Genomic DNA, 25681 nt, shown 5'->3' on the forward strand with positions numbered 1-25681 from the left:
GGACATGAGTGTCATATGTGTGTTTTCCATTCAGCCATTTAGCCTTGACTTCTAAAATAAAGCAGTGAGGGTATTTCAGGAGTTTTTGAATTATGAATCTAGAATGGATCTGAGATGTCCACCACCGAACCCTTGTGTAGATAAGCAAATTGAGGTTAGGCAGGAATGGCCAATGTTCCATAATAGTGCAAAGCTAGGACCTAGGATAGACTCTTGATTCTTGGTTCTTTGCTGTTTCTACAAGAAGATATGGACTAGACTGGGACTTATTATTGAACACTCTTGACTTGCCAGTCATCTTGAAGGGATTTTAATCGATGGGGAAAGTCACTCATTAAATAAATATCCACTGTGCTTCTACTATGGCAGGAACTATGCTGGATACTGGGGCTAAATTAATGAGCAACAGAGATCTGATTCTAATACTTGTAAAGATCCCAATGTAAAGGGGGAGGCAGACATTCATCAACTGATCACACAAATAGATGCTAATGGCAAGAATTAAAAAGCCTACAAAGTCTTATGTACATATTTCAAAGAATTTGACCCACTAGAAGAGGTCAAGGGAGGCTTCCTTTAGAGAATGACATTTAAGCCTAAATCTGAATGGTCAGTAGGAACCAGCTGGGCAAGGCTGAGGAAAGGAGAGAAAAGATGAGTGCTCCAGAAAGAGGAATCACCAAAAATCCTGTGACAGATGGGAGAACAGAATACCAGGGTGACTGGAGTGCCGGAAGTGGAGGGAAAGGGGTGTGCAATGGGATGAGGTTAGAGAAGTAGGCAGGGGTCAGCACTAGGCAGGCCTTGAAGATCACATTTGAGATTCTGGTTTTCATATTAAAAGTGGGAAGCTATTAGAGGGTTCTATTCAGGGAGATGCCACGATCAAAATTTACTTTTTAAAAGATTAGCCTGCTGTAGGGTGCTAACTGAAGGAGACCAAGAGTAGGCCCTGGGAGAAGGGTTAGAGTGGTGGCAGTATAAATTGAAAGATGTGGAAGGATTTAAGACATGGAGGTGTTCTCACTATAACTCAGTGATAGGTTAGTCTAGAGGGGCAGAGGAGAGGTAATGGGAAGTAGGATGTCATTCAAGGAGTCCGTTTAATGGAATCAGATGATTACAGAGAGGGTATCATTCATTAGGAGAGGGAATACTGAAACAGAACTGCAGGTTAAAAGGGGCAATGACCACAGTACCAAATTTGGGGAAATGTTAAAAAAGACTTTAAACTCAATTTAGGTTTTTTACTATTTTATTATGGCACACAGGATAGAGGATGGTACAGTTTTCTTACTTCAACCAAGTAATTCTCAAAGCATCCAGCTATTTCCATTTGGCTAAAGTTACTTTTTGCATGTAGCTTGCATCTGTTTGAGACTTGCCATGTACATCATCCCAGGTCTAGTAAGCAGAAATGTGAAAAGCTTTGTTTCTGAGGAGACGCCTCATCTTTACAGAAGCCAATACACTGAGAGCTTTCATAGTTCCAATCCATACCATCATGGCAAAGAAGCACTTACCTATTTGCATAGCAACATATATTTAACTAGAAATAGGTGGTACAAAGGGATTAAGTAACTTTAAATGGAGACCACTTTGGTTTCAGGTTAAATTAATAACTTATAAAGATCATCTAAAAAACAAATATTGAATGAAATTAGCTGACAAAGCAATTGTTTCAGAACAAAGGCAGAATAGCAGATAGTAATATCATCTATATTTATTCCACATCAGATGCAAGTGCAAGAGAGTTTTTAACTTTACAATGGACAGAAAGGATACATGGGGCGTGTATTTGATGCAATGTCCAACCAGTCAAGCTATCATTGAAATCCAAATATTTCCCAATAGAGACATGCAGAGCAATGTCAATGTAACATACAAGCATATTACCTCCCCCCTTAAGTGACTCATAATTTCATTACTTGTGTCTGTAGCTTTTAAAGGTTTAAAAATGTGTAGCATTAAGTGGTATTTACTTGAGGCAACAGAATGATGCTTAACAACACACTAAATCACGAGCTCAGGATTGCAGGCAACATGTTTGCAGTGGAGTGGCAAGTAACCTTTGGTAGTTTCAATCCCTTCTCCTGAAATTATATATAGATAAAAAATTATTCCTTCTTATTGTACCATGTTCTCAGGTTTTAACCTCCTCCCATGATATTTAGACTATATTTTAAAATGCAGTTATAGGGATGAATGTATGGGATTCATATTCTATCCATATTGCATTATGACATATCAGTTTGAAATGACCTATTTATCATGGTTCCATAGTGTAATGGTTAGCACTCTAGACTCTGAAATGACCTGTTTACCATAAAGAGTGTATCTGTCAAGTAATTTCAGAATTGCTCCCTAGAAAGCCATCCCAAAACCTAACAAAATACGTGTTATGAGGCAAAGTCTATTGTTATTTATAGACTTTCTCATTTACTCATGTTGATTATCAGTAAAATTTTTGTGGGGAGAGATTTCACGAGTAATCACAATATAACTGTATCCCTCAGAATTTCCAATGAAGGAAGAAAATAAAAGTATTGGTAATTGTTAAAATTTTGATTTTTTTAAAAAATTGGAGGTCAATAGTCCTCTGTTATATACTTTATATTGGTGCCATCTTTAAGGTATTTTAATTAAGTAACAACCACAGCAAAAAATACATCATTCGGTATAACTTTATTTACTATTTATTGCACATAACTCTCAGGGTCTTTAATTGCTAACCACCGAAGGTTCAAAGGACTATTTTTCCATGAAGTTTAACATTAACATTAGTGAATTCATTTACTCATGTGGTGTTTTTTATTGTAAACATCTGAATGATTCACATTGCCATAGATCCTGAACTCATAAGCGTGGACCATGCACAGGCTGGCAGCAAGCCAGAAAGCCACTCTGCAAGCAAACAGATACTCTGCATAAAGAGGAAATTCATAGCACAACATTGAATATCCAACCTAAGTCATCTCAGAATTATACATATATTGACTTTTTAATTCACATAGAATCTGGAACTCAACTGGTTGGTTGGTTGGTGATGGGGTTGACCTGATTTCGGGAGAATTATTCCTGAAATAATTAAGGAAATGGGGGTTCAATCTTTCTTCTTAGCTGCTTGTTCCTCCCCAGCACCTTCAACTTTCTTCTCCTCCTCTTCAGCTTCTTTGGTTTCCTCTCCTTCTTCACCTTCACCTCCTTCTTCTTCTTCTTTTGCTTCTTCAGACTCTTCCTTGGCAGCTTTAACATAAAAAGAAAACGTACAAAATCCAAATCCAGGGTAAGTCCATTCAAAACATGTCTGCAAAGGTTTTATTTGCAAACACAACTGTCAGAATGCTCACCAAAACCTCCCAGCTCCACTCTCTCCAAAAGCACATGTAACAGACAAAGCTTGCCATGAATAATTTGCCACTGAACACATATTTAAATCGAATGAGATCACTTCTAGGTATGGGAAGCTCTGCTCCTCTCCAAGACTTAACCTCAATATTTCTTTCATTATGTGTCTGGTATCTATTTTTGTTCTTTAGGACACCAACCTGCTGTGTTAAATGATTATATGAAAAAACAAAAATTTTGACCAATCACCTCATTCAGAGTAGGTGCCTTAGGAAAGATTTGCTAAACAAACAGAAAAATTATTTATGATTCTAATGTCCTATATGAATAAATGAGCAAGGCTTCATTTGTCTTATCCACCTCCTAACAAATCTCCACACCCAGTTTGCACTTGAAGTTGCAGGGGTTGTTTTCTTATCATACCTTCTTCCTCTTCAGCTGCCTCCTCTTCCTCAGCCTCTTCCTTGTCCTTCTCCTCCTCCTCGGCTTCTCCTTCAGAGGGGGGCTCATCCTTGGCTTCCTCAGCCTTGGCAGCCTCAATGGTTTCCTCCACTTCGATCTGCTCCTCTTGGACATGGCTGGTGTAGTAGGACGGGAAGGAGCGGGTGGACATCAGATAGGAGCTGGTCTGTAAACCACCGTAGGCAGATCGGCCAAAGATCTGGGAGCTCTGGGAGTAGCCACTGGTTATGCTTCCCACGCTGGTGAAACTGAGTCGGGTCTCCTCGCCTTCCAAGAGTTTCCTGGGGATGCAGATGGAAGGTGAGGTTAAAAAACACCTGTGTTTCACGACTTGCTCTGAGTACCCTAAACACAAAGGCAAGCAGGAGCAGGGCTGGGATTTATCAATACTTAATGCCTGGGATTTATCAATACTTAATGCCTGGGGATTTTTTGATGGAGACCAGAAAAAAAATAAATAAATCATCCTATTAGATTTAAAGTGTAATGAGAAGCTAAAAACAGGACTCCTAATTACAGGGTTAAATTCTTATATATCTAAATACCTTCTTCTTGGAAGAAGCCAAAAACTGACACTTCATTATTTCAAAAGGACTATTCTTGAAGGTTTCTGATCCAACATAACTTTAAATGGGATCTGATTTTCTTTCTAAGGTTTAATGGCTGCTGTCTTTGCCCCTCTATTTTCACCTGTAAGCTGCAATCTCAATATCCAAAGCCATCTTCACGTTGAGGAGGTCTTGGTATTCTTTTAGGTATCGTGCCATTTCACTCTTTGTGGTCCTCAATTCATTTTCTAATTTGTTGATCGTGTCCTATTTGAAGACAAAAATAAAACAAAAAAAAAATCCAAGCATAAATCCCTTCTATTATTTCACTGTAGTGTAGTTGCAAAGGCCTAGTTTCAATTAAAATCAAGGTGCACACCTTTGATAAAATCTCTCCTAGAATAACTTCCTGTATCTTTTAAAAAACTTTCATGCCTAAAATACCCAAGTTCATGAAGCCTGAGATGAAAAAAAGATGGAAGAAAATTCTGTTCTTCTGTTTCTTTACTTAATACTGTTTAATGATCATCATAAAATGCCTGCAAACAAACTAAGTTGATAGAAAAACTGTGTCTCTCATTCACTGATTAACTCTTCTTTAGCTGGGTTACATGCCAGGAAACTAATGCCTTTCTTTATGAGAAGAAAATAGCCAGATGTAAAAAAAAAAGAAAAAAAATTATTTTCTATAAAATATTTCCTATGTATCTAAATTATTTTTTCTACTCCCCAGAAGAAGAAAAAAATTTCTACCCCCCAAAAGAAGAAAAAAATTTCTACTCCCCAGAAGATGGAGATCTTTTAAAATGGAGATTTTTAAAATTGTATTTTTTCTGCTCCCCAGAAGATGGAGATGTTTAAACAGAAATGTTGTAGATTTTACACATAAAGAAAAAAAAAAGGTAAAAGGAAATGGTTTACTATGAACATCACTAGTTAACTACCTAAAACAATGTTGACTATCTTCCTGTCTACCTACTAAATAAAGGAAGGGAGTGGTTGGTAAAACTAGTCATAAAGCATGCTGGTCACAGTAATCTTTCAGAATTAATTGAGAGTTGTTCACTCTACTATTTATTAACCAGATGATCCGATAGTTGCTGCAAAGTAACTTGTGGTTAATGCAGGTCAGAAGAGAGCAGATCTCACCGCAGGCCGGAGGCAACGCCCAATTCCCACGTCTTCCCCTCCCCCACCCACAACAACAAGGGCTGGGCAGCTTTAATGCGGAACGCCGGTGCAGTAGCACCCAGCACACTCCCAGACTACAGTCGCGCCCGCACTCACGCCCTTCAAGTGCCCCACCCCTCCCACACAGTGGCCAAGGAATCAAGCCCTATCCCTAAGAGCTGCGTGCAGCCGCACCACCCCTGGTCTCCACTTTCTGGGCGCACCAACTCTTCCCCGTTGCTCGAGTCCCCCGCCCCGCTGTGTTTCTGGCCGTGCCGCACCTGCATAGCGCTGATGTCGGCGTTCTGCTTGTCCTCCAGCTCCTGCAGCTGCTTCTCCAGCGCTTCGTTCATGCCCCGGCATGCTTCGATTTCCAGGGTCTTGGCCTTGAGCAGACGACGGCTCTCGGACACCTCGTCCTTGGCGGCGCGCACGGCGTCGGTGTTCTTGGCGGCGCTCTCGGTCAGCACGGTGAAGCGGCTCTTGAACCACTCCTCGGCGTTCTGCATGTTCTTGGCGGCCAGCTTCTCGTACTGTGCGCGGATGTCCTTGAGCGCGGCGGAGAGGTCGGGCTTGGTCACGTCCATCTCCACGGAGATCTGCGCGTACTGGATCTGCGCCTGCAGTTCGGCGATCTCCTCTTCGTGCACTTTCTTCAGAAAAGAGATTTCGTCCATCAAGCTGTCGATGCGCTTTTCGAGCTCGGCGCGAGCGAGCGCCGCCTCGTCGGCGCCTTTGCGCGCTTCCATCAGCCGGCCCTCGGCGTCCTCGCGGCTCAGCACCTCCTCTTCATAGCGCGCCTGCAGGTTGCGCAGGGTCTCCTCCAGCCCTTCGCGCTCGCCCTGGAGCGCCTGCTTCTCGTTGGTGGCATCTTCCGCCGCCAGGCGCAGGTCGCGGATCTCCTGCTCGTACAGCGCCCGGAAGCGGGATGGCTCGGAGTGCTTCTGGCGCAACACCAGCAGCTCGGCTTCCAGGACCTTGTTCTGCTGCTCCAGCTCGTGCACGCGCTCGATGAAGCTGGCGAAGCGGTCATTGAGGTCCTGGAGCTGCGCCTTCTCCTGCGTGCGGATGGACTTGAGGTCGTTGCTGATGGCGGCTACTTGGCTCAGGTCGAGGTTCTCCAGGCTGGGCATCAACGATCCAGAGCTGGAGGAGTAGCTGCGGCGCACGGACAGCGAGGAAGACACCGGCGCCGAGTAGCTGGAGTAAGCTGAGCGTGCGGTGCTGTAGCCGCTGCGCACGCTGGAGATGTGCACCCGGGGCGTCTCCACGTAGCGCCGCTTGTAGGAGGTCGAGTAGTAGGGCTCGTAGCTGAAGGAACTCATGGTGGCGGCCGGTGGCTCCCCGGCCCGCAGCGGCGGTGGGAGCCCGGAGAGAGAGGACAAGGGAGACAGGAAAGGGGGAGGATGGATGGCTGTGTGCGGCTCAGCGCCGTCCTGCCACCCCTATTTATGCGCCGGGAGGCTCCTGACGCAGCCTGCGATCGATCACGGCGCGCCGGCCAGTGGGGGCAGCGCGCTGCTGCAGCCAAGGCGGGGATTCTGCGCAAAAGGGAAGGCGGGGTCGAGCTACGGCCCGGGGAGCTGCGGCGCTCGTCCTTTCCACTTTGCTCAGAGGGCCCTGATTTTCTCTGAGATCCCATGCCCCCTCACTCATTTCCCTTCTGTACTCACTCACGCAGCCCCTCCCGTCCTGCATCTCCCAGACCCCGTGACACTTGGATCCTTAAGTTGTCCCTAAAACAGCTTCTTGCTCCCTTATGACTCCCTAGTTTTCTGTATCCCGTCACCTCGCAGACACCCTGTCCCCCCAACTCGCCCTTTTCCCACCAGGAACCTCCTTAATTATTCCCCTTGGTGTTTACGGTGATGGTGCGGCTAGGGGATTTTAGATACAAATAAATAGGCTAGGTTATGTGTGTGCAGTATGTATGGAGAAGAGTTTTAATTTCTGTCTAGCTTTCTGGCACTTTCTGCAATTCATCTTCCTTTCTCCTGATTATTTTTCTTTTTCTTTAATGCGCTGCTTCTCAACACAGAGGGAATGTGCGCGCGAGTGCGCGCGCGCACACACACACTCGTGAAACTGCGGCACTACTGCAGGTGTTGGTTTAGCATTTTTAAACCTTTAGAGCAGTTAATCCGCCTGTTAGTGTTTCTAGATTTTCACATTTCTTAACTGAGAATGAAGCCGCCGATGGCTTTAACGTGTTGCAGTGTGTGGGTGGCGGAGGGCAGAGAAAGAGTTGGAAACACGGAGACTGACTTGCTGAGGCAGCCGCGCGCTCTGCAACCGGCAGCTTCAAGCTGCCTAGATCCTCACCAAGCTAAATTCCTGCTTGCTACCATCAACCGCAGCACATTTAAAGTCCGCTTCCCTCTTTTTACACATGTGTAGCACACGACCTGATGATTTCGATAAGCCTCGCAGGTGGCTGATTTTCAGGGAAGCCGCTGCGGCGAGCCCTGAGCGCCGGGTGTGGTCTCTGGGGAGGAGAACTCGGCACCCAGGCTTCTTCAGGAACGGATAGAAAATAGCCATAGCCGCGTGATTCTTCCCCCGGTACACTGTAATAACCCGAAAACAGATGCAGTCAGGAATGCATGGATTTCCTTCAGGAAGCACCCAGATGCTTGAAACTGGCGCACGCGGTAGCGCACGTGGATACAACCCTGCGGTTTACAGGGCATTTTCACACGCAGGATGTTAGGAGTCCCCCAGCTTTCATGGAGGGATTGCAGAGATTTACACGAAACACCTAAGATTTATCTGAGCAAGCATTTAGTTTTTGTTTTATTTGTATATCGCAGCATTTGATGTGCAACTTATGTTTTTTTTAAGAGGCAAACTGAGGGGGAATGTGGTAACTGTTTTCAAATAGAGAAGCCGGAATGGCTTCCCCTGTAATACTTGGAGGGTGAAGTATTTGCAGCGGTGCAGTTGCTTCTGGAGACATTTCACTCCTCTCCTGAGGAAAGGGTGGGGTGAGGCTTACCCTCAGAGGCCCTTTCTGACCCACCCCTCCCCCCCCAAAAAAAACCTGTGATTGTGGTAGCCCACCGTCCTCATGATAGAAAGACTGCAGCAGGTAACTTTCCTCGGGTTTCTAAACAATGTCTGTTGTCGCAAATAATGCAAATTCAGAAATATTGAAATTAGTAGTTTAAATCTATCAAGACTAAGTGATCTCAGAGGACCATCCATGCCCAAATATTCTAGATTTCAAGCCTAAGTTCATGAGGCTGTCCTGAATATTGTTTGTCCCTGGCAGACTTGGTAGGGTACTCACTCTGTTGACTTTTCATAGCCTAGCTATCCTTGATCTTTTCACTCATGAAATTCAAGGGTGGAATAGGCTTCTCTGGAGGCGGGGGGTGGAACAAGGACCTAGATAAGCCATAGAGTCGTCTCCTCCCAATTACCCGTATGTAGATGAAGCGTGGCAGAATGGATTATTTTGTTAACCTGCTCCCTGCAAACCTCATTGTTTCACACTCAGTGTGTGTGAGTCTGCATAAAACACACTCTCAGGTATTTATGAATTCATTTCCTTTGTGCCAGCTGTCTTTCCCCGGAGTTTCAGGTCATCCTCAGATCTTAAGTCCATCAGCGTTTTTTTTTTCTTTCTTTCTTTCTTTTTTTTTTTTTTTTTTCTTTTTTTCCGCGGCTCCTCCCTGAAGCCTTTGACTGCAGAGGAGGCTGCCCAGAAAGGAGAGGGGCGGCAGGTGCTGCAGGGGGATGCTTCAGAGAGAAGAAACCATTGGGGCACCTGCTGCCTGCCGTCCCCTGGGTAGCTGGAAAAAAGAGGAACACAAGAGCAAAGGGTGAGAATGGGACCCTTTCCTGTGCTGAACCCGGCCCACAAAGTGGGGGAAGGGGCAGATCCACCGCGTTTAAGCTTATCGATCTCTGGTCTTTTTTAGTAGCTCCTGGCCTGGCCACCTCATACTCCAGGACAGCCTTGCTTTGCTGGACTCCTGAACCCAGCCTGGGTCTGAGTTTTGGTTGCTCTACCTTCAGCCTTCCTCTGCCAGGTGCCTGCCTCTTCTTTAATATTCTGTCCAGTCATCCTCCTTTTTGAATCCTCTTTCCAGCATTTTGCTCTAAAAGCCCACATGGCATTGCTTTGTGTGGCAAAGCAAAGTGAGCAACTTTAGAAAACCTATTTAGGTAGAATATATATATTGACTTTTTCTTTCCCTCACCATAAATGTTTCTGATTAGTGCTGTTTGTAGTAGAGTCGCAGTCTCTTTAGAAGGAGGCTTTTGAGTCTTGTCACACCCTTATGCATTTATTCCCCTTTAAACATATTCTCTGCAAACCTGAATTTGGTTGAGGGCTATCAACAAAACATGCTCCTGGGAGATTAAAAATATAGAAGTATGTTGATGACCCCTTTAACAGAATTCCTACCACTCCAGTTATCCTTAATACTTCTGTAACCCTCCAAAGAACTGTCCCAGGTCATTTAGTTAAAAAGTAAATATCTTCACAGTAATAATAAAAAAAAATAAGGCATAACTCAGAACCACTGAAAACATTTTACTTCTTCTCCAGTGCCAGCAGAGCCTGAAAGCTTCAGATAGATGGGATCTGGCGACTGATGACTTTTCATTTTATTATTCTAAAGCCATTTGGGAAAGCAGGAAGTTCTGTATTGGCATGTGTTTTTGAAAAGGTCAGCTTTAGGGTAGGGCCCTTGAAAAGCCTCAGTCCAAGAGTCAAAAGAGTCAAGTTCTCCTACCACCAATAAGCTCTGGCAGAAGTCCTAGGGTAGAACAGCGGATGAGTCGGCCGGGCGCGGAGGGTCATGCCTGTAATCCCAGCACTTTGGGAGGTCGAGGTGGGTGGATCACAAGGTCAGGAGTTCGAGACCAGCCTGGGCAATATGGTGAAACCCCATCTCTACTAAAAATACAAAAAAATTAGCCGGGTGTGGTGGCACATGCCTGTAATCCCAGCTACTCAGGAGACTGAGGCAGGAGAACTGCTTGAATCCGGGAGGCAGGGTTGCAGTGAACTGAGATCGCGCCACTGCACTCCAGCCTGGGTGACAGAGTGAGACTCCATCTCAAAAAAAAAAAAAAAAAAAGAAAAGAAAAAGAACAGCAGATGAGTCTCCATCCATCTCACCACCAGGTAGATACATCAGTGTCACCAAAGCTGGCATCGGTACATGGATGCAAGGAAACCCAGTAAATAAATGCATGCAAGATACCTGCTATATGACAGGCATTTGCTATCTTGTATTGAATAATGACAAGATCACCTGGAGATGGTTACTATTATTCAGAGCAAACAGCTGAGGCCCAGAGAAGTAAGTAATTTGCCAACTCACACAGCTCCTTCAAACCTAAGCTCTACCTGCTTCCAGACTGAGGGTTCTACTCATTCCACAAACTGCAGCCATTGGCATTTACTGCTTCCTTATGTCTCCGTGGAATTTGATAAGTGAAGTCTGCCATCTGCAGAGTTTAGCGTGCATATAATAAACCTATCCTGCTTTGGGGACACCAATTTGAATTCTTCCGCACCATGAGGAAACCGTTAATGAGCATGCCCCATTTGGGCAGCTAGTGGCAGCAAAAAACTACATGATTGTTGTAGGTTTCTCAAATATCCCAATGTAAAATAAAATGGGTGTGGCCAGTGGAACATGACACATAACTGGCACTGTAACATTTTAGATACAACTCTAAGCATCAATTTACAAAACACCCTTTCAGGAATTAACAGGCTAAAATGTAAATTAGCTGACCTAACTCTTTAAAATAGCCACATCACGACTTCCACTTTTTTTTTTCTAATTACAGTATCTTCATTTTCCACCCTTGTAAATGGGTTTTCTTTGGAAATGTGACCTTAAAATTTGCTCTAAGGAATAAAGGAAAAAAATGCTGGCACTGAACACCTCATTATTGGAGTTTATAATGCTTTCTGCAGGTCTTTAACTTTCTCAAAAGCAGCATAAATAAAGTCAACAGAAATGTATAGCTTGTTGAAATCACAAAGATCTTTCATCTCTGTTTCTTGTAGCCAGTTTATTTCTTTGTATATTTCGCTCACGACAGGAATCATGCGTGAATCTCCTTCATCTCTTGGGAAATATGTTTGTTTGAAAGAAGACTTTTCCCATTTTATTATCAAGTATGTCTATTTTACAGCACCACATTTTGAAGCGATGCATCATAAAGTGTGCTATGTGGCTATATAAAATTTAGATTGCAGCAGGAACAAGAATGTCATTTGAATAGATTAAGGATGGAAACCACGTTTATATTCAGAACACGTGCAGTATGAGAAATGATGGGAACTCACTGCTGTCCAAGCAGAAATGATGGTGATAGGTTCAAACTCCTAAATGCTCGCTCCAGAAAACTAGCCAAGGTAATGTGTTTTCTTCCCAGAGGCCTGCTCTACTATGCCTTGTCCTTAATCATAATCACCAGACTCAGAGGTAAGAGGGTTACACTGGGGACGGCCATTTCAGGCAGGTCACAGGGAAATCGGTTAGAGCCGACAGTACTAACCCTGTTTGCTCAGTTGTGCTTTCCCGACCGCAAGGAAATACATGCTGCTTCTACACTTTGGGCACCAACCAGCCACAAAAAAATACATATATATTCCATGCGGCACCTGAATTTCTTTGCTGACCTTTACAGTGGTTTAATAAATCAATGGGAGGAATGTGAGCTTTAATGTTTGCAAAGATAGAGGATAAGCATTTCTGTCTGCAAGAGACAAAGCCCCAAGGTTGGCTCTTTCACAGCCATGCTGGATGCTGTCCAGGGCAGGAGTTCAGTTTCTCGCCAGTACTTCACTGCTGCATGAATGCAGCAAAGGCTGCAGAATTGCATATGGGCGGATCCCTGGATTCCTACAGTAAAGCAGGCAGGCTTCTGCAGCCAGGATATGTAACGCCGGTGTATGGTAAGTTGAACATGTAAAAGACTCGCCGGATAAGAAAAGCAAAACTTGATTGTGTCTAAATGGCTTACTGATTAATTATATAACTCAAATGTTCATTCATCCATTGCGTCGTCAAATGTTAACTGAACACTTACAAGGTACAGGATTCTGTACAAGTGCCATGGGAGATGCAGGGAGTTTTAGCCCAGGCCCAGTCTTTGAAGGCCTTGAAAAATATCTGAATACAATAAAAAGAAACCAACTACTACTACATACAACATGGGTACATTTCAAAAACAATATACTGATACTGAGTGAAAGAAGGCTTAAAGTATACATGTTGTATAATTATGTTTATATAAAATTCTAGGACAGGCAAACTAATGTATGGTGGAAAAAATATCAGAACAGTGGTTTCCTCAGGGAGTGTGGAGTAGGAAATGACTGGGAGGAGGCACAAGGGAACTTTCTGGGGTGATGGTATTTTTATGTGTCTTGAGAAGTTTGAATTGTGCAGATGTATCCATTTGTCAAGATGCATAGAATGTACCAGGATTTGTGCATTTTATTAAATGAAAATTTTACATCAAAAGAAGAAAACTAAACCGAATGTGTATATACACATTTATAGATTACATATAATTATCAAAATAAATATAACAGTTTAAAAATTTATAAATATACAACAAATCATGTTAAAATAGCTAAGCAGAAAAAATATATACACATAGAATTTCAAAGAACTATGCAAAAGTTAAATGATAAAAGAATTCTAGGAGATGTCAGAAGGAAGAAGAAAATAGTACAAACAATAACTGCTATGATTTTAGAAAAGGGAGCAGCGACTGTGGGCTTGAATCAACATTTCTGTGTCTATGGCTGGTTACTTGCCAGATGCTTTGAAAGTATCGTATTTAATTCTCACAGCTGCTCTATGAAGTGGATGTTCTTATTTTTGCTCTAAAGATGAGTAGTTACAGTATTAATATTTCTATTAGTTCATCTTCATCATGCATTAAAAATGTTTAGCAATCTTACATTGCTGCCTTATATTGAATTTGCATCAACTTTTATAAAACATTGAAAATGATTTATACTGTGGCTTTCTAAAAAACCTAAAATATAACTTTCCTTTATTTTCTTTAAATCTAATCTTTAATATAAATACTTCCAGTTCATTTTTCAAACCTGCTGAAATCATTTTAAATCTTTCAACTTTAGGGAAAATTTTATAATGAACAAATGTGCCAATTTTTTTAACTTAATACACATCAGAAATGTGCTTTATACACTGTGTATCATAGAGTCTTGGGATTGGAAAGTGTTTAAATGTCTTCCAGTCAAGACCTTCACTTGCTTCTTTATCTTTGTCAGGGCTTAACCTTTGAAAGCTTTGGTTATCCTCCTGTAAAGTGGATTATCTTCTTTCTATACCCTGCACTGCAGCCATTGGGCACTACTTCGGAACAGAGCAGAAATTTCTAGGGAAGCAGAGGCATTGATGTCCAGAAATGAGCCTTGGTTTTTCACTTTCACTTTCACACTTAAATTTCTTTTCCATCTGATTCCTATGGCATCCTCCCATAACAGAGATGATGTCGTGATATTTAAATGGGGAGATGAGGTTTCCCAAGCATTCATGAGTTATATCACTGGTTCCCTGTAGCAACCCGTTGAGGCTTCTGCAGATCTTGCAGATGTCACCATCCTCATTGGATATATAAGGATGGTGAGAGGGCTGGAGAAGTAAAGGATGCACCCCAAACCATATCTCCTATAAGCAATGGAGCCATGACTATAATCCAGCTTTCATGTTATCAAATTCACTGGGAATTTTCCCCCTAAATCTTTCAGTTTTATAAGTACATGTACAAGGCCAATCCTTTTTCGGATCCTTTCATGGTACAATTCCAGAAAGACAGGGAAGTCCCAGTTGCTGCCCACTTCTGATCAGATACTTGATGTGTAACTACTCTAATCAGAGCTTCATCTCTTTACCTTCAATCACTGTTAATATGCCAATATCAGTGGAAGAGGTAAGGGCTAAAGCTGACATACCTAAGTTTTCTATCTAAGACTGACTATGAGGCTCATAACAGTTTTGAGAAAAAAAAAAAAGAGGGGAAAACTCGAGGACCTTGAGCAGTGAGTATGGGGCAACAAGGGAAAAAGGAGACTCAACACTTCCAGGATGAAGTGGACAGTCAAAGAAGCCAGAATAGTAATGGGGCTGGAAGCAGAATATTCCTCATAGACTTCGAGTTTGCCATGCCTAAAGCAAAGGCCTCTAGTTCCATCGTGTGATTGACTAAGCTATAATTCATATGTCAGTCAATTAATCCTGGGTGTATTTAAATCAAGGGAGAAGACTAAAGCTTTATTTTGGGTGTCTTTCCCCACCTGACGTTTGGCCAAAGAAATTCTGTACAAAAGCCAGGCATGGTGGCACTCGTGCCTTAGTCCCATCTACTCTGAAGGCAGGAGGATTGCTTGAGCTCAGGGGTTTGAGGCTGCAGTGAGCTCTGAATGTGCCACTGCACTCTATCCTGGGCAACAGAGCAAGACCCTGTATCTAGGGAAAAATAATCTGTACATTGACAGGCATTCATTCAAGCTCCTTTTCAACTCTTACATACTCCAGCAAGGTGCTGGGCAACCAGGAAAAGGCCAAAGGGAGTAGGAAATAGAAAGAGGAGAAGCAAAATGGCAGAATAACCCACACATCAGGTAATCAAACCAAGGAGGATTGATGGAAAATGAAATCATAATCCTGTAAGTTAAGAGGATAAGGGAAAGGGGAATTTGCATTCATTAAGCATAATTATGTGCAATAATATTAATAGTATCTTTATGTCAAGCACCATGGAAAGTCATTTACTTGGATAATTTCATTTAATCATCACAAAGTCCCAATGAATTAGGTATTAAAATCATGTTCATTTCAAAGATATAATAATGAAGGTTTAAACTAACAGTATGCCAAAGGAACTCAGCCATTAAGTCCTCACAGAACCCTGCTAAGGTAAGCATTATTTTCACTTTACAATGAGGAATGTGAAATTCAGAGAGTTTATGATTATTGTTCAAAGTCACACAGCGAGGAGAAGGTCCAGCTGAATTCTCACACTTCCTGCTAGGACCAAAGTGCAAGATTCCTGAGAGATGGTATGCAAATAAGATCTCACACTCTTTTTTATTTCTCCTACAAAATTTAAATTTATATATTAATGCAAAAAAAAACCCCACTGCAATAATCAGAGTCAAAAACGCTGAAATCACATCACTCATCCATATAATCGTCTTTTGAGCAGAGCAGCACAGACACAAGCCAAGTAAGTCCACACTCTGCTTTATTAGCAGCCTGCAAAAATAGACATCCATCACTAAAATAACTTATAAGAGCCAAATTGCGTTAGAGCGTCTCTCTCCAGATACAAGTTCAATGTCTTATTGCTAACCAGCAATTCCTTTTGTTATTATGTTGTCTGGAAGAGAAAAAAAAAAACACTCTAACAAAGATTCCCTGCAGCTTTCAGGATCACTTCATCCTAGAAATCTAATAAACTGCACTACCAAATCACATTAGGATAACAGATGTGCTTTTGAATAGGCCTTAGATATTTCAATTTGCAAAGTGTTTTTTTCTTTCTCATGCCAAAACAGTTTTTGCCCATTACACTGATTAATACTTACTTTAGAAGTTATCCAAATTAAAATTGCCTTCCAAATTCGTTCCCAAAATGAAATTTAGAAAGATTACTTAAGTAAAGCCCATAGCTCTGTTTTAACACTCTTCAGTGTACAAATGGATGGGAGTTATAGGGAGAGAACGCTCAGCTGCATGTAACATTCAGAGCTGTCCAAAGGTGGAAGGAACTGCTCCAGGCATGAAGCAAGAGCATTTTAGAAGAAAAAAAAAAAAGCACTTCACCTCTGAGCTGGCCTTGACCCTAGATGGCCTCTCTGGTTGTCTGTCAAGCTGAGAGTCTCTGATTCAAAAGAACTAAAAAGGTTTAAAGTACTGAGCAAGCTATGGCCAAGGAGAATTCCCATCTTGCAGTGATCATGAATGAGAGCTTAAAAGCACAGCATTTGTCCCCAAACTGAGACTTGCTAATATCTTAGTTTGGAGATGAGTCAAAAAGACAAATTATGAGCAAGAGCCAGCAGAATGAGATTTTTGAGGGAAGAAAGAGAGCTACTAACTGAAGTTTTGGGGAACATATATTTGCTTATTTGCATTGAACTCATCTTTCCTGCAGAATAAGGCTAAGTAATAAACAACTGAATATTAATCAGTTGAATTGGTTTCCATTCATGTAACACAACAATATTCACTTTCCTTCTTCCAATCTTTTTTTCTTTTCATGGGTTCATTATTAATGAAAGGGGAGAAAAGCAGATGCTTCTCTTACTCTCACTTTCAGATTAAGTGTGGAAAGGAGCATGTACTCAGATCCATTCACCTTTCTCATCTAAGACTCAAACCCAAGCATGAGGAATTGAATAGTCTCTCTCCCAGTGCCTACTGTCTAACTCTTTGGTTCTTTATCTCTTCCTAAAATTTGTGTGTTGCTGATTTCCCTTTGAAGAAAGTAACTATAAATTGGTCTGCAAAGTCCAGGGAATAGCAGACGGTGGAGCCTGGGGTTTAGAGAGACGGTAAGCCAACAATCTCTAGGTGTTACTATGGTGACACATCTTAGGGGATGTGAGTGATGAGCCTGCTCTTACTTCAAAAAAGAAAAAGTGTCAATGAAGCCAGCCAAATGCAGCAGCATTTTTTCCTGACAACTAAATGTCATGGATGTCATGTTGCTCTGTGTGTAATTGTGAAAGTCTATATAGTTTTGGGAATAGCATGGAGGGTAGAAATGGTACTGGATTTGACGTTGAGGTGTCCATTCTAGACCTAGTTCTGCCACTAACCAAGAGCAACTGTCTTCAAACTGGGCCATATGTTCCCCTGGGGAGACTGGAGATCTTTCTAAGGGGTTCACAGGCATAGATAGTACAAAGGGAATCTATTTCTAGATCTCCCATCGCCATATGTAGTTTTCTGTAAAATCAATCGGCTTTCAAACTTGCACATATTCTCCTTCCCACCTCTACCCTAAAGCGAATGAGGTAAATCTTCAACAGTAAGATTTTGACAAAAATGCATTTAAGTCACATAAGAAAATAATTTTGTAATATTGCATTGATAAAGATGCATTGAAATTAAAAGTATTCTTATTCCAATCCTTATAAGTCTAATGGGTTAAATAAAGTGTTTTTAAGAGAAAAAAATAACTAGGTAGAATTAAGGGTCATTTGATAAGACTTGGTAAAGCCTCTTTTGGTGTATTTCCCAGAAATGGAGTAACTTACTTTAATCAGCTAGAGAGAAATTCCTATGCAAGCTAAGTGCGTCCCAATTCTCAGCTTTTAACAAACTCAAAGGAGTATTTAATCCATTAATCCTCTGATCATGAAAGTATTTTTATAGGACTGGGCATGGTGGCTCACACCTGTAATCCCAGCACTTTGGGAGGCTTAGGCAGGTAGAATCACTTGAGATCAGGAGTTTGCGACAAGCCTAGGCAATATAGCAAGACCCCATCTCTACAGAAAAAAAAAAATTAATAGCCAAATGTTGCGGTGTGCCTCTAGTCTCAGCTACTCAGGAGGCTGAGGGAGGAGAATGAATTGAGCCCACGAGTTTGAAGCTGCAGTGAGCTATGATTGTGTGACTGTACTGCAACCTGGGTAACAGTAACGCTCTGTCTCTAAAATAAATAAAAATAAATAAATAAATACATTTTATAATAGGTCAACATGTGCTTTTTGGTTTAAAATTTGGAAACATTTCAAATGTTGAGTGACATTGCTATAACTTAGTATAAAACTTTTAATGTAAAGCTCGTATTCCTGTATACTTATATACTTATTTGTATACTTACATACTTATTTTGGTAAACTATGTTTCTCAGTAATTTTATAGTACATGTGTATGTGGGCATATCCTGAAAAAAAGAAAAGTTTATTTTTATTTTAATAATTGCTTAATAAAATTTATAAGGTCCTGTTTTGAGCAAAAAGATTTGCAAACGTAAAATATATTAAAGGTAAAACAATGTGGGGAAGAGTAATAGAAATAAGAGTCCAAGGAGAAAAAGGAACTATAAAATTAGTGAAGGGTAAAGAAGAGCTTATTCATGTAAGTGTCAATTGGATGATGATAGGTACATGTTGGCATTTCATTTAGGTTCCATTTGATATGTTGAAAAGAGTAATTTCACATTTTTAGAGACGGGTTCTCACTCTGTCACCCAGGCTGAAATGCAGTGGCATGATCATAGTTCACTGTAACCACAAACTCCTGGGCTTAAGGGATCCTCCCACCTCAGCCTCCCAAGTAGCTGGGACTATAGGCATGCCCCACCATGCTTGACTAAGATTTTTATTTTTTGTAGAGGCAGGGGTCTCACTATATTGCCCAGGCTGGTCTCAAACTGCTGGCCTCAAGCAATCCTACTGCCTCAGCCTCCCAGTGTTGGGATTACAGGCATGAGCCACCACACCAAGCCTAATTTCACAATTTTATTTTAGAATACCTATACTTTAAATACACTGGAGCCAGGTATGGTGGCTCATGCCTGTAATCGCAGCACTTTGAGAGTCCAAGGCGGGTAGATTGTTTGAGTCCAGGAACTTGAGACCAGCCTGGACAACATGGTGAAACCCTACCTCCACCAAAAAATACGAAAATTAGCCGGGTGAGGTGGTACACACCTGTAGTCCCAGCTACTCAGGAAGCTGAGGCAGGAGGATCACCTGAGCTCAGGAAGTGGAGGTTGCAGTGAACCATGATCGCACTGCTGCACTCCAGCCTGGGCAACAGAGCCAGACTCTGTCTCAAAATAAGATAAAATAATAAAATAAAATGGAAATTACATCTTTTGCAACTGTCTAAACTTAAGAAAAGAATCCAATGAATTTTCAACATTCTTCTAGGGCGTATATGAGCTAAAAATGTTTGAAGAACGCAGACTTGGGCAAAAGATTTGAATAGACATTTCCACAAAGAAGATATATAAATGACAAGCTCGTAAAAATATGTTTAACATAGTAGTTAGCAAAATGCAAATCAAAACCACAATGAGGCACCACTTCACAACCCCGAAGTGAATGTAACTTAAAAAACCAGACAATAACAAGTATTAACAAGAATGTGGAGAAATTGAAACCTTCAGACATTGCTGGCAGGAATGTAAAATAGTGCAGCCACTTTGAAAAACAGTTTGACAGTTTCTCAAAATATTAAACATAGAGTTACCATATGATCCAACAATTCCACTCCTAGGTCTCTACCCAAAAGAAATGAAACATATGTACACACAAAGACTTGTGTATCAATGTTCATAGCATCATTGTTCTTTTTTATTGATACATAATAGTTGTACGTATTTATGGTGCACATGATATTTTGATATGTGCATATAATGTGTAATGATAAAATCAGATTAATTAGGATATCTATCACCTCAAACATTTATCTTTTCTGTGTGTTGAAAACATTGCAATTCTTCTAGTTATTTTGAAATATACGATAAATTATTGTTAACTATAATCACCCTACTGTGCTATTGAACACTGGAACTTATTCCTTCTATTTAACTGTAGTTTTGTATCCACTAATCAAGTCCTCTTTACCTCCTCCTTCCCTCTACCCTTCCCAGCCTCTGGTAGCCACCATTCTACTCTCTACCTCCATTACATCTGCTTTTTAAGCTCCCACATATGAGTGAGAATATTTGATATTTGTCTTCCTCTGCCTGGCTTATGTCACTTAACATAATGACCTCCAGTTTCATCCATGTTGCTGCAAATGACAGGGTTTCATTCTTTACATGGCTGAGTAATATTCCATTGTGTATTATTACATTTTCTTTATTCATTTATCCATTGATGGAGACTTAGATTAATTCCATATCTTTGCTATTGTGACTAGTGCTGCAAAAAACATGAGGATGCACATATGTCTTTGATATACTGATTTCCTTTCTTTTGGATATATACTCAGCAGTGGAATTGCTTGATCATATGGAAGCTCTATTTTCAGTTTTTTTGATGAGCCTCCATACTGCTCTCTTTAGTGGCTCTACTACTTAACATTACCACGAATAGTATCCAAGTGTTCCCCATTTCTCCATATCCTTGCAAGCATCTGTTATTTTCTGTCTTTTTGATAAAAGACATTCTAACTAGGGTGAGGTGATATCTCATTGTGACTTTGATTTGCATTTCCCTGATGATTAGTGATGTCAAACATTTTTTCACATACCTGTTGACTATTTGTATGTCTTCTTTTGAGAAACTTCTACTCAGGTCTTTTGCCCATTTTTAAATCAGATTATTTGGGGTTTATTGCCATTTAGTTGTTTGAGTTTCTTATATATTCTGGTTATCAATCCCTTGTCAGATGGATAGTGTATTAGTTCATTCTCACACTGCCATAGAAAACTACCTGAGACTGGGTCATGTGTGAATAAAAGTGGCTTAATTGACTCACAGTTCCACAGGCTTAACTGGAAGCATGACTGGGAGGCCTCAGGAAACTTACAATCATGGCGGAAGGTGAAGGGGAAGCAAGCACACCTTACCATGGTGAAGCAGGGGAGAGAGAGAAAGAGGGAAGGGGGAAGTGCCACAGACTTTTAAACCATCGGATCTCTTGAGAGCTCACTCACTATCACAAGAACAGCAAGGGGAAAATCTGCCCCCATCATCCAATCAACTCCCAACAGGCCCCTCCCCCAACACTGGGTATTTATAATTCGAGATGAGATTTGGGTGGGGGCACAAAGCCTAACCATATCAGATATAGTTTGCAAATAATTTCTCCTGTTCTGTAGGTTATCTCTTTATTGATTGTTCAGCATTATTCTTACTCTCCAAAATGGAGAAAGAAGTCAAATGTCCCTGAGCTGGTAATGGAAAAATAAAGTGTGGTAAAACAATGGGAAACTATTCGATATTTTTTAAAAATGAAGTACTAATACATGTTACAACATGGATAAATGAAAACATTACACTAAGTGAAAGAAGCTATCACAAAAGGCCACATACTGTATGGTCTATATGAAATGTCCAGAATAAGCAAATCTATAAAGACAGAATGTAGATTAGTGGTTTCCTAGGGCTGAAGGGTGGGAGGAGGAATGGGAAGTGGTAGCTATTGGGTGTAAGGTTTCTTTTTGGGGTAAGGTTTCTTTTGGGGGTGATGAAAATGTTCTAGAATTAGATTATGTTGATGAGTACACAACTATAAAAATTCATAAATACTTGTTAAAAAGGATAAATGAATGTTCTTGCATTACTTTTACTTCCTTCGATGGAGACAGAAAGAAGAGATCAGACTCTCTGATACAGCAAGGTGAAGGATGATGTAATTTATCCCTCCCCTAGGCACTGGCAAGGCAACCAGTACAGCCAAATGACCCTGCATGAAGCCCAGCCCAAGGCAGGGCAGGGCAGGGCTGGCCAGAGGCCCCTATGGACCACTTCATTGGTCAATGCTTTATGACCAGAGTCATGGGTTTCATGCTCCAAACCAGTTATCTGTTCTATCACCAGAGCTGAAAGTAGCTAGCAGAAGCTCAACATCATTTCCTTTTGCATAATTTCCTTCTGTTGCCCTCCACAAATAGACTGATGTTCCTGTCAGGTTATCAATAATAGAAGGAGAACTACCTGGTTTCTATGCATCTAGGAATGTGAGATGGGAAATAAGCAATTAATGCTCAATCTTTCTAGCTGCAAGGATAGCTTCTTTTGTGTACATCTCAGCTGAAAAGACTAAAGTCATAATTTCCAATTTAAGTTTAGAATGTATTGAATATTCTCTTTCTAAATATGTGCCTTTATAGTTGAATATTGTAATGAAGTTGAAAAAGGAGTAATAAGCTTGTACATTAGAGTGGTGTAGAATAGGTACAACATAATCTTTGGAAGGTTACATACATATTTTAGGTTTTCTCTCACTGTTTGAAACTTTTTTGTAGTTTTATAGCCAGTTTATAAGCCATATAAGGAAACCAGTTACCCTCACTTTATAGTCACATCATGCCTTTTTTACAGTGTTACCCACTTTCATCTTTGACTTTATTTACAGTTTGGGTTCTCAGTGACTTTTGATCATTTTCAAAAATCAAAAGGTAAAAATGTGCCACCGATAATTTTCAAAATAATGGGGTTTATTACGTTCTACAGACATTTCACACAAAAACGTTTCTGGTCTGATTATACGAAATGTCCAGAATAAGCAAATCTATAAAGACAGTGCTCCAGGGCAGCTGCACCCCAATGTCCCAGGATTTCCTTTATTTTTACTGCTTGTTTTGCCTATTCTTAGGTCACATGTTTTCCTCTTTCTCTAGTTGCAACCTTGTTTTTTCTAAAACATATCCTCAAGTTATTTTGTAGGAATTAGGAATTAAACTTTCTGAATCCATTCATGTCTAAAAATGCCTTTGTTTGCCCTCCCACTGCACTGATACTTTCCCTGGGTATAGAGATTTCATAAAACAATACATCTTACACACACACACACACACACAATTTCTAAGAACTCTTTCTTGCTCTCTTTCTATTGTCATGGTATCTGGTTCTTGTTTTACAGGGATGATGTCTTAGTCCATTTAGGCTGTTATAACAAAATATCACGAATTGGGTAGCTTATAAGCAACACGAAATTATTTCTCATAGTTCTAGAGGTTGGGAAGTCCAAGATCAAACTGCCAGCAAATTCAGTGTCTGGTGAGGGCTGTCTTCACAGATCTGTCTTCTTGCAGTGTCCTCACGGGGTGGAAGAAGTCAGGGAGGTCTCTGGGGCATCTTTTTTAAGAACACTAATCCCATTCATGTGGGCTCTACCCTCATGACCTCATCTACTCCCAAAGAACCCCCTTCCTAATACCATCACCTTGGGGTTAGGATTTTAGTGTACAAGGCAGACATAAATATTTCATCCATTGCAGATAATATAGTCTCAAATTTCTCTTAATATAGTAATTAGGTTAAGAAAGAAGGTGGCTTCTGCCTATTGCATGATCTGTTTTCTCCAGGGTGAGATTTTCAATTTCCTTGGCTTTCTTTTTTTTTTTTTTTTTTTTTCAGACAGAGTCTCACTTTGCTGCCCAGGCTGGAGTGCAGAGACTCAATCTTGGCTCATCACAACCTCTGCCTCCTGGGTTCAAGCAATTCTCCTGCCTCAGCCTCCCAAGTAGCTGGGACTACAGGCGCACACCACCATGCCTGGCTAATTTTTGTATTTTTAGTAGAGATGGGGTTTCACTATGTTGGCCAGGCTGGTCTTGAACTCCTGACCTCATGATCTGCCCACCTCGGCCTCCCAAAGTGCTGGGATTACAGGCGTGAGCCACCGCACCTGGCCAACTTTCTTTTCTGTATCACAGGCTTTTTTCAAAGATCTGTTGCACTCTCTTGTTCCTTGTATTGTCCTGTAAGCCATCATAAGGTTACATATTTTTAAAATTTATTCATTATCATTTCAGTGGTGTCTCAGCAATGAGGATGAATATGATGGTTTAAAAACCTCAAATTAGATAGCTTTACTATTCTATTATTACATCTTATATGTATTCTAGGAACAAAATTGCATACAAAGCATTTAAATCAACGACCTGCATTTTAGTGCCCAATGACTGGTGTCAGATGAGTTGATAACCAAAACCAGTAAGCATCAACGGCTTAAAAAATACGCCCACTTACGCACACTCCCCTGACACATATATGTACATAGATATAATTCAGGGGTCATAGTTTGTGTTTATATTTTAAAGTCACACTGTTCACAGCTTTGTTTCCATTCAGGATCACACAATGGTAATGTACCTTTTAAAAAAATAATAACAAATTTTTTTGAAAAACTTCCAGGCAGGCATGACCAGGTTTTAGCAATTTTTTTAAATTACAGCATGCAGAAAAATATTAAAAAGTATTGGGACAAACATTATATATCTCTTGCTTAGCTGTCAAATATCGACATTTAATCAGATTTACTTTGGATCTTAAAACAAAAAATTGTAGGTACGAAGACCTTTCCATAGCTTTCTCCAATCCCTTTCCTCTTCCCTCTTTCCCAGTAGTAACCAGCAGACTGAATTTAGTATGACTCATTGCCTAGGGCAATCATCTCTTGCATGATTTAGAAATTCATATCTATAAATAATATGGATATATATAATATAGACATGTCAGTCATAAATAAATGTAATTGTATTGGTTCCTTTAAAACCCTGAAACTTTATAAATCTCTTCTTCAACTTATTTACAGTTTTACACTCTGTTGAACAAAATTAACAATAGCTGTTTATTTTTTTGCTGACTTCAAAGAAAATGTTTTTAATTTTTCTACATTAGATATGTTTGCTACAGATTTGGCAGAATATCCTCTATCAGGTTAAGAAAATGTTCTTCTGTTTCTAGTTGGATAAGAAGCTTTATCATGAATGAATATTTTTATGGAATAATTTTTATTTAATGTGATAATCATGTGTATTTCCTTTATTCTGTAAATGTGATTATTATTATTATCATATTTTTTTGAGACAGAGTCTCACTCTGTCGCCCAGGCTGGAGTGCAGTGGCGCGATCTCGGCTCACTGCAAGCTCCACCTCCCAGGTTCACGCCATTTTCCCGCCTCAGCCTCCTGAGTAGCTGGGACTACAGGCGCCTGCCACCATGCCCAGCTAATTTTGTTTTTGTATTTTTAGTAGAGATGGGGTTTCACCATGTTAGCCAGGATGGTCTCGATCTCCTGATGTCGTGATCCGCCCACCTCAGCCTCCCAAAATGCTGGGATTACAGATGAATTTTATTAATAGGTTTTCTAATGTTAAATCATTTCATCCTGTGACTAAATACATAGATAGATCATAGACAGACGTAGATGCACATTCATTCATTCTTGGATTCGGTTTGTCTATATTTATTTAAATGTATTGCATATATATTCATAAAGTGAGGTTAATCTCTACTTTCCCCTACAGTCTTTGTCTAATCTTTGAATCAAAGTTCTACTAACCTCATTAACTGAGTTTAGATTTCCCTCATGTTTTATTTTTTGGAAAAATTTGTATAATAGGCTATTTATTGAATGTTTAATCAAACTTGCCTATAAAATAATCCAGGTATGGTGTTTTATTTTGTATAAATCTAAACTACTGAAAAAATATC

At 40.6% G+C, this 25681-nt stretch overlaps 1 protein-coding gene across 1 annotated transcript; it reads right to left on the reverse strand.

The window, feature by feature from the left end:
- Positions 1–1237: 1237 nt before the first annotated feature.
- Positions 1238–7195, reverse strand: NEFL (neurofilament light chain). Its single transcript, NM_001133022.2, is given in 4 exon segments — positions 1238–3246; positions 3772–4091; positions 4501–4625; positions 5810–7195. Coding segments are annotated over 4 exon segments (1632 nt in total). The 5' UTR covers positions 6854–7195; the 3' UTR covers positions 1238–3103.
- Positions 7196–25681: the final 18486 nt, after the last annotated feature.

Source organism: Pongo abelii, chromosome 7 (genome assembly GCF_028885655.2).
Source record: "Pongo abelii isolate AG06213 chromosome 7, NHGRI_mPonAbe1-v2.0_pri, whole genome shotgun sequence".
NCBI lineage: Eukaryota > Metazoa > Chordata > Mammalia > Primates > Hominidae > Pongo > Pongo abelii.